At 32.5% G+C, this 14177-nt stretch overlaps 1 protein-coding gene across 2 annotated transcripts in view; it reads right to left on the bottom strand.

The window, feature by feature from the left end:
- LOC127701720 (E3 ubiquitin-protein ligase PDZRN3-B-like) overlaps positions 1 to 13232 on the bottom strand; it is a 173697-nt gene extending 160465 nt beyond the window's left edge. The window contains exons 1-2 of one of the 2 annotated variants that reach the window (XM_052205716.1): positions 12450 to 13232; positions 3563 to 3643 (exon numbers count right to left, since the gene is read on the bottom strand). In XM_052205716.1, coding sequence (XP_052061676.1) covers positions 3563 to 3643; positions 12450 to 13139 — 771 coding nt within the window. In that variant the 5' untranslated portion in view covers positions 13140 to 13232. The remainder of the gene's footprint in view (positions 1 to 3562; positions 3644 to 12449) is intronic. The other variant, XM_052205715.1, reaches the window with a different exon arrangement.
- Between the last annotated feature and the right edge of the window lie 945 nt (positions 13233 to 14177).

The raw sequence follows: 14177 nt of genomic DNA on the forward strand, positions 1-14177 counted from the left end.
TATCTGTCCTTTTATTGCGAACCCAATGAAAGTTTTCCACAGTGCCATCTCTAACTTGACCAGGTATTTAAACTTTTGTAAGTTCACCTGTCCTATTGAATAGATACAATAGCTATTGTTCTCTGTGTAGTTTATTCTCTGGGACCTTTAAATTTCTTCTAAGAGAAATCTATCATTCATTGATTAAATTACCTGAGTAAAAAAAATTTCTTATATATAGACAAAAATACTGTTTTTATACTCATTAACTGCGTGTGATGATGTAGTTATTCAATATTAATAATATATTTTCATTCAGTTTAATATAAACATTGATTCAATCATAAAAAATTGATTTCTGACAAAACTTTCAACATTGTTCCTTTTAAAAAAAAATTTGTTTGACATGAATAAGAACTTGAAAATAATGATGTTTCAAATTAAGATCTTCTTAAATGTATTCTATAACTAGACAAAAAAAAAATCAAATTTCAATAGGAACATTGATAAAACTTTTGTTTGAAATCAACTTTTTATGATTGAATCAATGTTTATATTAAACTGAATGAAAATATATTATTAATATTGAATAAATACATCATCACACGTAGTTAATGAGTATAAAAAAGTATTTTTGTCTATATATGAGAAAATATTTTTACTCAGGTAAATTAATCAATGAGTGATAGATTTCTCTTAGAAGAAATTTAAAGGTCCCAGTGAATAAACTACACAGAGAAAAATAGCTATTGTATTCATTCAATAGGACAGGTGAACTTGCAAAAGTTTAAATACCTGGTCAAGATAGAGATGGCACTGTGGAAAACTTTCATTGGGTTCGCAATAACACTATTCCTTACATTTCATTACACCATGTTTATGATATGCATGAAAAACCTATCCAAACTTTGTCACATTCTTGTAGAGACATTCAGCTGCAAAGGTAGAAGATAAATTTTGTGTGTAACTATCCATCAAATTTGAGTCATCCTAAATTATCAAGTGTTGTTGATTATTTCAATTTTTTGCATATCAAATACTAAGAAGAAGAAATCAATATAAATCACTCCTAATTACAGAGTAGAAAACAACAATACCATTTCACCAGCAATACATTTCAATTTCTGTCCCCAGCAATTACAAATTCATCAACTGGCAATTAGTGTCAGGCAAAGGCCACCAATATTGAGTTCCACTGCAAAAGATGGTCCCATGAGTACTTGTTCTGTCCGTTCTTGACCACTTCTGAATAAATGTCATCTGATGACCACTGAGTGGACTTACTGACCACATCTTTGACAGGGATACAAAATGTATTAAGTTCCTGGAAATTGGTCGATGCAGTCCATCCAAAATTTGTCACCAGATGGAAATGAAATTAACAACATGCTAATCAAGGTTAAATCTGGTTTCCTTTTGAAGAGAAAACCTCTCAACTATCTGCAGAAATTAACAAAAGCAGATTCCAATCTACAATTGATTCTTGTTAATTTCTAGCATTGATGTAGTGATATATGCAGAAATGATGAAAAACATGTCTAAACTGATGTGATAATATTCATGGCTAAAGCTACAATTTTTACAGATATGGTTTTGTAAAAAGACTAAAATGTTCTTTTAATTCAACAGAAATTCTTTTGTTACTGCCATACTTTGTTCATGACAATGAAATCTATGATTCTAACAACTTCAGGGAACTTCTTTTTACATTATCAGTTAATTAAAATCTATACAGCTGCATTTGACATAAAAATGATATTTATAATTTCTCTCCAAAATTTCTTGCATATTCAATCTAAATAAAATGTTAAAAATCCATATTTTTTTTCATTTTTGAAAGACACCCAAATTTTGAGAAATGTAAATCTGCAAAGGCATGAATCTCAAATTTAAGCAAATGTAAATAACTTGATTCTGAAATATTTTTACTGAAACATGGATAACATATGATAATTGCTTTCCATAAAAAGTAATGATGAATATTTTGTCTTCACTAAAATGTTGTCAACTTAAACTACAAAAACGTATAATTGTTAAGCTTATAAATCATTAAAAAAATAAAACCGATAAAAATACCTTGTAGAATATTGACATTAACACAATAAAAAAATAATGAAAAGTATAATATATATGTTTTCATAAAGAACTCTTTTGTATTCCATAAAATGCAAGTAACTTGTAATTCCCATTCAAATAATTGCTAAATCATGTTAAATCATTCTATATATTTTTTTTCCTGGTTTTCTTTTCACAATGAGACATTGTGTAAGAGCTGCAATTAAACAAATCAACTTAAAAAGATTTTATTCTTAACAGTTCCTTTGTTTGACAATATTTCCCTCTTTCCTAAATTGGTGTGCATGACAAAAAGAGGCTGCAGAAAACAATCCTTTCTTTCATCACTTCTCAACTTTTATTGGAATTTTTTAAACTGGAACCTGGTGAAGATTTCATTTTTCTCTAATTTATGTAAATTTTATTACAAGAATTATTGCTTCTAGCTTGGAAACATTTGCACTGAGTTTGACAGACAATAAAACAAACTTCTATTGTCAAGGAACCATCGAGCCACAAGAGAATTGAACAGAAGAAGAAAAAACTATAATGACGTTAAACTTTTCTAATTGAATTACATGAATTTGAATGCATACCATGGATTTTCAAAATGTCTTCTACAATATTGTTGAGAGATCTTGACACATTTCCTGTGAAATAAGGGTTTATTTATGAAGCAAGAAACAAGCTATGGGGGAAATTAAGTGATGCTACACAAAGCTTTTAGCACATGAGGGCTCAGTCTTTCTTTTTTTGCAGAAAGTCTTTATATCTTATACAGCAATTGATGGATGCTGTCCTCACTTATTCAATATGATACTTTTTATATAGCAAATAAATAAATAAGAAAGTCTTTGGCACTGAAATTAACAAAATAGAAAAAAGGAGATCAAATGATACAAATGTTGCATCATAACTTGGTATGGCTATGCCATACAGTTTGCAAAATATAGATAAGCTAACTTGTAAAATACGACATCATTTGTTTAAATCATAATAATTTTTTGGAAATCTAAACAATATATGCTTTGCAATTCCACAGACATGTTAAAATTCAATGTAAATGTTTTCCTTTCTTCCATTGTAGAAATGGACATCCTTATAAAGCTGTCAAAATCTTTTGGACTAAAGAGAAATATACCAAGTTTTAGAAAAGAGTTTTTTTCCAGTTGATTGCAATTCATAGAAAGGACAATGGGCAGATGACAAAGGACACCAAATGAAGAATAAAGATCACATGGCCTTTTGCTAAACAATCTAAAATTTAAAAAAAGGACTAAGGCCATTTATTTGGCCCCTGGAGCAGGACCACTGATCCATCCCGGAGCACTTCAGTTCCCTCTAATTTTTTTTTTGGAGGGGGGGGGGGGACTTATAATGTAATATTGACACCAAGCATGTTATCATCACCACTAATGTGTGAACTGATTAGCACTTCATGTACTTACTTTGCATCCTCCAGTAATATTGACACCAAGTGTGTTATCATCACTCGTAAGTGTGAACTGAAGAGAACTAATTTACTTACTTTGCATCCTCCTGTAATATTTACACCTAGCGTGTTATCATCTCTTCTTAAGTGAAACTTTATTCTCTGCTGTTGATCATTCTGTAAAATAAAATTAAAGTACTGCCATAAATTAAAGATGCCTGGACTAGCAGCTTAAGATTCCATGAACAGTTCTCAACTATATTTTCTGCAATATATAGCCTTATTTATAAATTTCTTTATTCTTTCTATCATAGACGAATTTATAAAGATATTGGTCTCATCTGCACCATTGTTCATATTTACATTATAACATTACAACAGTTATAAATCTTCCATGCTAAATTTAAATTTGGTGTTTATGTAACATGCAATTTTAGATCTGTATTCTATTTCTTAACTTCTTCTAATTACTGCCTTATGCACTTTGTGTGCTAACTGATTTTTGGTTCCTAAAAAAGGAAAAGCTTAATCATTAAGACACACATACACTATTACTACAGTTTGGTACTAAACAGCCTTTGATAATGGTACAAAATGGTAAATTTATGAAATGAAATGGTAAATTTGGGTATAAAGTTGCAATTTTACCAAATAATTTACATATACGGTACACAATTAGCTTCATTAAAGCCAAGAAGTGACACTTCGACATACATTAGGTCCCCAAGTGCCACACGATCTTAAGGTTCATCTTAACCTTTAGGCTATAATGGCAGTGTGTACACCACAAAAATTACTCTGAATAGAGACTAAACTGTGCATCTAAATTATGTCGGGTAATGAAATCATCATTCGCTGAACATAAAATTATTGATACAGACTATGCAATAAATAGATACTGTGAATACCATGACTTTCTCTCCATTACACATGTAAATATCATATTACTCACCTCTTCATGCAGCACATATATATATATATATATTGGCAGTGGCTATTTTGCCAGCACCAGCAAAATAGCAAATTTGCTATTTTGCCAACTCTTAGTAAAATGATATTTCACAGGAATAAATGACATAAGAATAATAATTAAATATCAAAATTAACATTTATATATATAAACTTTTATTACTGTTACTTTTATAAACACTTAAACTTTTAACTATCAAATTGAATAAAGTCTATATATTGATATCCAATTCTCCCTTTGAAAAAAATATCATGTACATGTATATATTTTAGGGCAATTCTATTGAAATTTAAAAAAAAAATGGTACAAATCAAATGAACTGAATAAGGGTGAGTACTTTAAAACCTAAACATAGTTGGTCAGTATATATTGTGATAATGAATGATACCACACCTACAAATATTGAGCTTAATGCACAATTCAATTCCTACAATGAGTTTGCATTGGCTATAGAAAATTATAAAATGGAACATTTTGTTCAGCTGTGGAAAAGGGATGCATGTACCATCAAAACCATGGAATGTTCAGCACCAAACAAAAAGTTCAATGGAGAATTACTATATGGACAATTAAAATCATGCTGTGTACATGGAAGAAAAGAACACAAGAGCTCATCCTCAGGTATGTGTATGATTTTAAGGTAATAATTTGGCAACCATATAAATTAAAAAAAGATAAAATATGACAAACATGTCAAACAGAGTATACACGATAATATGGATATTGAAAGGATAAAAGCAGAAGGGCTAAAAGATGTCGAAACTGCTAAAATTGAATGTTAACAAGAAAATGGTACAAAGCTATATAATGAAGAAAACAGGAAAAAAGATAGTGTTAAAAGATCTTCATAACACAAAATCGGAAATGAAAAAAAAAAAGTCTGAAACTGGGAAGACAGATTTAGAACAGATGTATGACATTCTATCCTCAAGTAGTTCTGAATCAGTAGTCGAATATGTTACAGAAGACAACCAGCTGAAAGCTATATTTTTTCAAGACAGACACATGAGAAATGCATTTGATAGTTACCCAGAAGTAATACTGGTAGATGCTACTTATAAGACAAATAATCTGAGAATGCCACTATACTTAATAATCAATGTAGATGGGAATGGACAAAGTGAAATAGTTGCTATGTTCTTGCTTACACAGGAGGAGGAATTTATACTTGCAACATTTATTGAACTATTCAAATTAAAGAACAAAAACTGGAGGAGGTATATAAGTTATATTAAGACATGACTGAAAGAAATGTTTTTGGGGAAAGCTATACCTCAAGCAAAGCTGCAGTTGTGTTTGTTTCATGTTTTAAGGAATTTTAGACGAGAAGTTTCAATTCAAAAGTTTGTGAGAAAATTCAAGCATTAGATCTTAGGATGAATATCAAACTTTTTACAAAGAACTGCGTGAAGAATCATCAAACTCAGTAATATCATACTACAACAGAAATTGTCACATCAGACAGGAATGGGTTGATGGACTAAAAGATGGTATTAGTCTTGGGAATCGCACAAACAACAGGATTGAAAGCATAAATGACAAAATAAAATCTGTGCTCCATCATTACTCCACATTACCAGATTTTGCTGAACACTTTCTGATAGCCTTAAAATTCTTTGCGTACAGAAAGAGACAAGTGGTATATTTCAAAAGAGAGCTGTTAGTGTACTCAAATGATTCTCCTGAATATAAATATCAAGAGTTGGTGACACGTACCATATGCTTGGGCATATACCGTATTCAGAAACATTTTTCACCAAGATCTGAAGTAAAGATGGAACAGCAGGAGAGTGATGATAGAGAAATTGTATGAACAGCTACAACAATCCATGGCCAATTGAGTCTCGATTCAAAAAGTTGCCCTTGTATGTTTCATCAAAGTATGCTTCTTCCCTGTAGGCATACACACAAACTAAGAGAGAAGTTAATCAGGAAAACTTGTTTGTTGATGAAGCAGTGTCAGATCATTGGAAGATTAACACAGTCAGGACATCACATAGATTATTTGATGATCTATCAGAAACCCAGTCAGCAGTGTGTTCGGTCATATGTACACCAAAAAGAGTGAGAAAAATGTCTCAAAGCACAAAATACAGGGAGACACAAATACTGTTACAACAACTAGCAAGTCTTGCATCCGAAGCTACAGGTGATGAATATAAGCGATTTAGCAAAAAATGCTGTTAATTACAACATTTTAATAACCGAGGAACAATTGAAACAAGACCTGAACTTTTAACTGCTTCTTGATTAAAAAGTATTGTATAAAAGATGCATGGGTATCTATAAAACAACTTTAATATTGTCTTTTTTTTATGAAGTAGTTTTACATAACACTATTTTTATCACATGGCAAGATATTTTTACCATAGATTTTACTAAGATTTGAAAATCAACTTTTGTATATAAATATGTGTTTTGATGTTTTTAATTATCATTATAAGGTTACAAATGATTTAGTTATGACCATCTTCCATATCTTAATTCATATTGTCTCGCCTTGACGGGAGTCAAAAAGCGAGACATAGGTATGCTGTTTCTGGTGTTGGCGGCAGCGGCGGCGTTGTCAACAGTGTATTAGTTTGTGATTAGGTCAGTTTATGGTCAATGATATTTGGTATGCAGTTGTATAAGCATTGGCATAGATTATTTGGCCCCACCTACTCATCTTGAAACTTTTACATAGTTTACAAGTTAATGTTGTGCTTAGGTTTGTTTAAAGGGAACGACTTCTGATAAGCCAATGGTATTCAGTACGCAGTTGTATTAGCATTGGCACATCTAATTTCCATGGCGATTGTTTGGCCCTGTACCTTCAGTCATGGTTCATTGACTATAAATATTTGCATGACTTACATGTTAAAGTATTGATATTTTAAATCTCAACATTTGCATTATCAAAATAACAAAAAGTTGAGACATATCTCGGTGTTGAAAGTTTATTGTACTGTATTTTTATTGCTTGATATTGTGATAAAATGAATTAACATTATTATTTAGTTTAACCATTCATGGAAGTATGTGATATATCAATATAATACTTCCATCAGAGACATATAGATGTCTCTGCTTCCATGGACCAATCAACAGTTTTAGTAATAACAAGGTTTGTATAACTATACAAATCCTTGGTAATAACCGGCAAAATAGCATATTTTTCCATTTTAGCTGGTAAAATAGCCACTGCCATATAAATTTCATACCTTCTTTTTTTCCTATACCGAGTGATGCTACGAAATTTTGTCATGTAATTGGCATGCCCTTCTTTCTATACAAAGCACAGAAAGTAGCACGTTTTTAAGGTTCATCATAACAAATGGACAAAAATGGCTGTTTAGACCTCAAAAACTATTCTGAGTACAGACTTACCTGTGCAGTTGGAAAAGTTTTAAGGCCTGGCATCCACTAGATATATAAAAGTTAAATGCATTTTGTTTTTCAGAAAGATAAAATCTTTTTTTGATTTTGATTACCATTTTTTTTTTGTTCCTGCAGAAGGTGTAAAAATAAACTAAGTTGGGATACAACTTTGAGATGCTCCCTCTCAGGTAAAAACTGTATTGAATTGTATTGATTGTCCTTGATTGGCATGGACAATAGACAGACAATAGATATCTACACAACTATAAGCAGTTAATGGGTGTAACTGAGTGGACAGTATCAAAAGCATTTGAGGTGTTTCTGTTTGTTTATTTTTTCACCTTCTGCAGGAACGAAAAAAAAATGCCCATCAAAATCCAATCCAGGCCTTAAAACTTTTCCAACTGCACAGGTTAGTCTGTACTTAGTTTTTGAGGTGTAAATACAGCCATTTTTGTCCATTTGTTATGATGACCTTAAGACTTATGAGTGTCTAGACAATTTATCAATGTCATTGTATATGTATGCCCCTTGAGGGTCCATGATTGGTTAATAAAATCTTGAATCTTGAATATCATCCTGTATCGTCTTTGTCGTATGAGACTTCGACTTGCACGAGCAGGTGCGCTCGATCTACATCGGTAACAAGACACTTCGGACCCACGCCAGTTCGGCACCCTGTTGAATACACATTTCGGACATTTCGGAACGACAAGGATTTGTATGGTATACTATATACTATACAAATCCTTGGGACAAATTGGCACTTTGTTTTTTTTTTTCTTCTGTACGGCTGCTTCATTATTTTTGGTTTAAAAATGTTGTATTGTATATGTATGCTAAAGCCTAAACATTTGAAAACCATGGATGTATAAATAAGTAGAAACGTTAGGCGCCGGTATGTGAGAAAAAAAACTTCCCGGTCAAAAATATACACATTATGTTTGGCATGTTTATTTGTAGTGAATTGACAGCAAGACTACTATAGAGGATCATCCAATAGCAGCCCAGTTTGATGTGCACAAACTTAAAGTAAACACACAATTAAAAAAAAAATGTCCATCAGCAAATAGGACGACCATTAACTTGAAGAAGCCATTATAAAAGACTGCACATAATTTGTGTAGCACGGGAAGCATATAATTTTATATAAAAAAAAAACATGTATTATTAACATTTAGTTAAACTTTGAAAGTTTTTCTGACGATTTATATCTGGATTTGGTAGATCTTTATACGATATATGTGTCACAGATGGCCAAGGATATGTTCAACTTGTCTTTGCCACACCCCCGTCGTCCTGTCTTAGTGTTTTGGCACCGAATACGACTTATTACCGGATTTTTACTTTTTGAACAATACAATGGGTGCCACTAGTGGAGTAGGAACTCAGCTTAACCTCCAGGTCACCTGAGTTCATCATGGTTTTGGTGGGCTTCGTGTTGCTCAATCAGGCTTAAGTTTTTTTTTTAGTATTGCTTTTGTAAACTGCTGTTTGTCTGTTTGTCTGTTCGTCTTTTTCTTTTGGGCATGGTATTGTCTGGGGGGTTTTCAGAGCCACTGCCCATGTTAGTTCTCGTGTTCCTGACTTGGTACTACTATATATATATATATAGTACTTTGCAAATGAACAAGGCCGTAAGATTTAAACTTGAACCATGTTTCTGACGGCGCTAATCTTCTCAGCATGAAAGTCTTCTCTATTGTCAACTTTTTACAAAACCATAAAGCTATAAAACATTTGTTTCAATCTGCCTTCAACTGCTATAAATTTTCAATTTGAATAAGTGTAGAATTGCTTTCGTCTTTGCATTGCCTTGCATACGCATCGCCGAGCAACCTCTTATACTTGGATGTTTAAAACTCACGGTGATGTTGCACATAGGGCAAGCATGAAAATCACTTTATTGTAAAATATTCAAACGGTTATTCCTATTCAACATAAACATGTAATTTATATTAAATCTTAGGTCTGCTTAATGAATATTTCTAGATCTTATTTTCCGGAGTTCAAACACCAAAAATACCATATATATGAACACACTGGAAAAAAAAATAATCTTTTGACTAGATTTAGTGTTTATTTTAATGTGTGATTAGCGAGAAAATGTTTCCTTTTGAAACTTATTCATCTCTAAATAACAACTCAATAACAACATAATATATTTGTCAGATATTCAAATTTAAAGCCATTCAATAGCTTAAAACGTGGCCAATAAACATTCACTTTTGATAAAAAGGTCATTTACAGTAATTGTGATGTCTTTTGTAAATAAAAGTTAAGACCTCCCGGGTTGAAAGTTCCTGAAGGAGCGCTGCAAATATATGCGCAAATAATGCATGATCTATTCGAATCGATATTAAAACATGGAGTGGCTGTAGGAACCGACAAAAAAGAGGGATGAGAACGCATGGATATATTTTTAATCATAAAAAAAATGCATGGAACACACTTAGTATATAAAATACTAGACAGCAGTTTAATCCTGGATGAAAAACGTTCAATTTAACATGAATTTCATTCGACTGAGGTTATTCAGTTTTGTTTGAACGCTATGATAACATAATTATAAATTTAAACGAATAATAACTTACAATGGAACAAGAAGGCAAATGAATTGTTACTTGGATGGAGAGTTGTCTCATTGGCACTCATACCACATCTTCCTATATCTATAAACAACGGTTCTGTTGAGTATTTCATGAGAAAATTAAGAAAGAAACAAGAACCCCACTAAAAATCTGCTTCAAATGCTTGTAACAACTGGCTGGGTCATGAAGTCAGCAAATGATTAAGAACATAGATATAAGAAGATGTGGTATGAGTGCCAATGAGACAAGTAAACCATTATAGGTCAAAACATAGAAAGACATGCATATATTTTTTTCTCTGAAAACCAAAGTACGCATAACCGATTAGATCTGCCAGTGGGCAGCAGTTGCATCCACCCGTCTCCATACGTATAACATGGTGTAAGCCTTTTCCTCTGTTTTAAGATTTTTTCACAGCATACAATTCAGATTGCTGAAAGGTGTGCAGCACATGTGTGTTGCAACTCTTTTATAAATAAACCCAAAGTAGAAAACACATAGATTGCGTGATTTGTTACAATCAAGATGACAAAGATACCAATGTTAAAAAATCTATTGTGCAGATCGTTGCATCCCACACAGGATAAATTTCAAATTGATGAGTTTTGGCACGCTGTTAGGTTAACTTTACTTCTTAATGTATTTTGAAACAATAATAGTCTTCCTACGGGTGCGCCATACAGTCCCGGGGAATCTTTGTTTCAAGGTTGATAAGATCGTCTATTAGCATTTAAAAATGATTGACTATTTATCAAATTAAAAAAATGTACTTTTCAAATATTTTAACGGTAGATCTAGTTGAAATGGACACTTCAAAACTTTAATTTAAGTGTTTCAAATTTATCCTTTTGTCAATATAGTTCACAAACTAAAAAAGTAACAATTGAACCCACATTTCAGTAACACGTGGAGAAAAGTAGGCCCGTTGTCCGTTATTGGTGTGAAACACAGAAGATAACCACAACACTGTTATCGCGTGTTATATTTTTAGAACTATGTCCAAGTTACAAGTCATATACATATTTTGCATTATTTTCAAATCACCAAGACTGGAGAGCCATAAATCATTTACCTTCGACATTATATAGGGCTCATTTCTTCCAATAATTTTGCGACAAATTTCAAACCCACCAATGCAATTTCACAAAATGGTTAATTTGTTTATTTGAAAGGAGCATAACTTCGGGTAAATAATGCGTAATCTCAAAAATAAGTCTGATTAGGCCGACACTACAAGAGGTTCTTTGTTGTAGTTGGAGTTTTAAATCCCAAAGATGTATTAAAATTTTATAGGATATTTAACTCTTATTAGACTCTTACAATTTGATAAAAAAAAATCATAAGATATACAGGTGCACAATTTCATCAGCGAATATTAACTCGGACGTCAGAGCAATCTCGAACTTTTACAAAACGCACTATTGTATGAATAGCGGCACGTATTTTTTTTTTACTACACGTGTTACAAGATAAGTTGATTTGAATTAGAATATATATTATTACCTTTGGAATCAATTAATTTTTACATAAATACTTCAAAGAGAAATGTCAGAGGTAACGTAGTCACAGCTGTATGATTGAATGTAAATTTGAATCAAGATTCGATTTACATCCACGTAAGCCAAGTAGCCTTTTTATCAAATGAACAATTAACGCATTGGCATGTTCGTTTGTTTGTTGCTGTTTCTAAAATTGCTATTTAGGTCACAGAATTATTTATCGTGGCAAGACGGGTCAACTCTCGTCTTATACATGATTGTGTGGGATATGCATTTCAAATCTCATGGTAGATGCCGTATATATCAAGATAGCTGTACGCTAGTAAAAGACCACATTACCCCACCACCACTACAAAAAAAAAGGAAAAAAAAGAATAAAGAGAAGAAGCTATAAATGCAATGACAACATGTCAATGTTTAAAGTGACTGTTAAATACCAAATCTCACTGCATATATACATAGTTAAAACTATTGCACGTGTTTTTTTTCTCCAAAGACTTAGAAAAAACTAACTACTAGTATATTGACATCATGAATCGCCAGCAACCCAACAGTACACTTACCATGCAATTGTTATTGACTGTCATCCTCTGGTACATGATCATTTTCTTCTTAAAGTTTGTTGCCTGTAATTTCAGCTCTCCGTGTAAACTTGCAATATGGTTTAGAAAGTAGTTTTCTTTTTTGTTAAACTGGATGGTCATGTTATTCAGTCCTATTTCCATATTGTTCAACTGATTTTCATATATTGCAATCTGTGATGTCAGAGCCTTTAAGCAATCATGTGTCTCCGGTAGCTCTCGAAGCAGGGGCAGCCCACAACCTTCAGAGCATATAAAAGCGTCTCGAAACGGACACTTCGTAGATTTGTGCGCTTCAAGTTCTCTGTTGTGAAGCACAGCAACACAACCCAAATTTGGACATTTGACAGGTCTGAATTCGCAGTGCTTACCATGTAAATCCGAATCGAGAAGTCGAACTATTTTAGTACATCCTCGAGTCCTGAATTCGCAACGTACAGTAGAGTTTAAAATAATATCTCTCAAATAAACTTCATTTTCCAGTTCACAAGTTTGAATAATCTGACAGCATAAAGGACAGTTTTTATGCTGAACAACCCAGGGTAAAATACAACCCGAACAAAACAAATGTCCACACGGAGTTTTAATAGGATTGTCTAACACAAGGTTGCACAGCATACACCTCTTATCCTTCTCAACCCCTGGTACAAATTTTCCTGTCTCAAATCCCATAGTTTATGTTTTTCTGTAATCCATAATTTACATTTAAACCATTTAAGGTTTACCACATGTTGTAATGTTGACTTAAATGTTTACTAACTAACGGTAACTTTTACGTACCTGACCCCACTCGAAGTATGATCAATCAGTTGTCGGGACAGTATTGTTCCGCTCGAGTAGAGACTTTTACGAGTAAACAAGACTTTTTAAGTCGCATGATAGTCATGTTTTTTTCTACACTGCTTTCTTGGATTTGTATGCTGATGTTCTTTTTATATCAACAACGCAATCAAATAAAACGTTGCGGCAAATCATATCCTAACTTAATTTTATACAGTCCTCCGAGAAATCGATTAAGGTTGTAGCCTTCATTCAATAAGAATATGATCTCGAAATCAAAGCGTAACAAAAGGATCAACCAGTGTTGACATATTAAGCAATGTCTCAAACTTTTTTTTATCTTAATTTTGCAAGCATAAATAAACATGCTAACTTAAATTTTTGTCAAATTAAATTCTATTTCAGTAAATTAAGAGTAATAGTAAATTGTTCTGCTTGATACAAAAAGAGTAGTTAGTTGGGCTTTGTGCTTCATTTTTGGACAGCATGATTTCAGATCACTATATAAAGTTTTCAATTATGCTTTGCTCCTTGGATTGTCTCATTTTTCGCAATAACATGAGAAAAGAGGGTGGTGTAGGACCTTATAATTATTGTTTTTTTTTCTCAAAACAAAACCGGGAAGCTATAACGTGCATATTCATTAGCCTGTACTGAACAGAACATCTAAACGATACATAGAAGAAATAGCGCGTGTCTGAAATTCAGAATTTTTTTCTCTCTCTCTCTCTCTCTCTCTCTCTCTCTCTCTCTCTCTCTCTCTCTCTCTCGATCTCGATCTCGATCTCGATCTCGATCTTGACGCCAATTACTAGTATTTTGCATCCTTTATAGAACTTGTTTGGTCAGGTAATAGTAAACGTATAGTCAGTCTTATTTTGACTTGTTGGAGTCATAATACCCATTAGGCCTTCCGACGTCAGAGCTATC

Source organism: Mytilus californianus, unplaced genomic scaffold (genome assembly GCF_021869535.1).
Source record: "Mytilus californianus isolate M0D057914Y unplaced genomic scaffold, xbMytCali1.0.p SCAF_1, whole genome shotgun sequence".
NCBI classification, from domain to species: domain Eukaryota; kingdom Metazoa; phylum Mollusca; class Bivalvia; order Mytilida; family Mytilidae; genus Mytilus; species Mytilus californianus.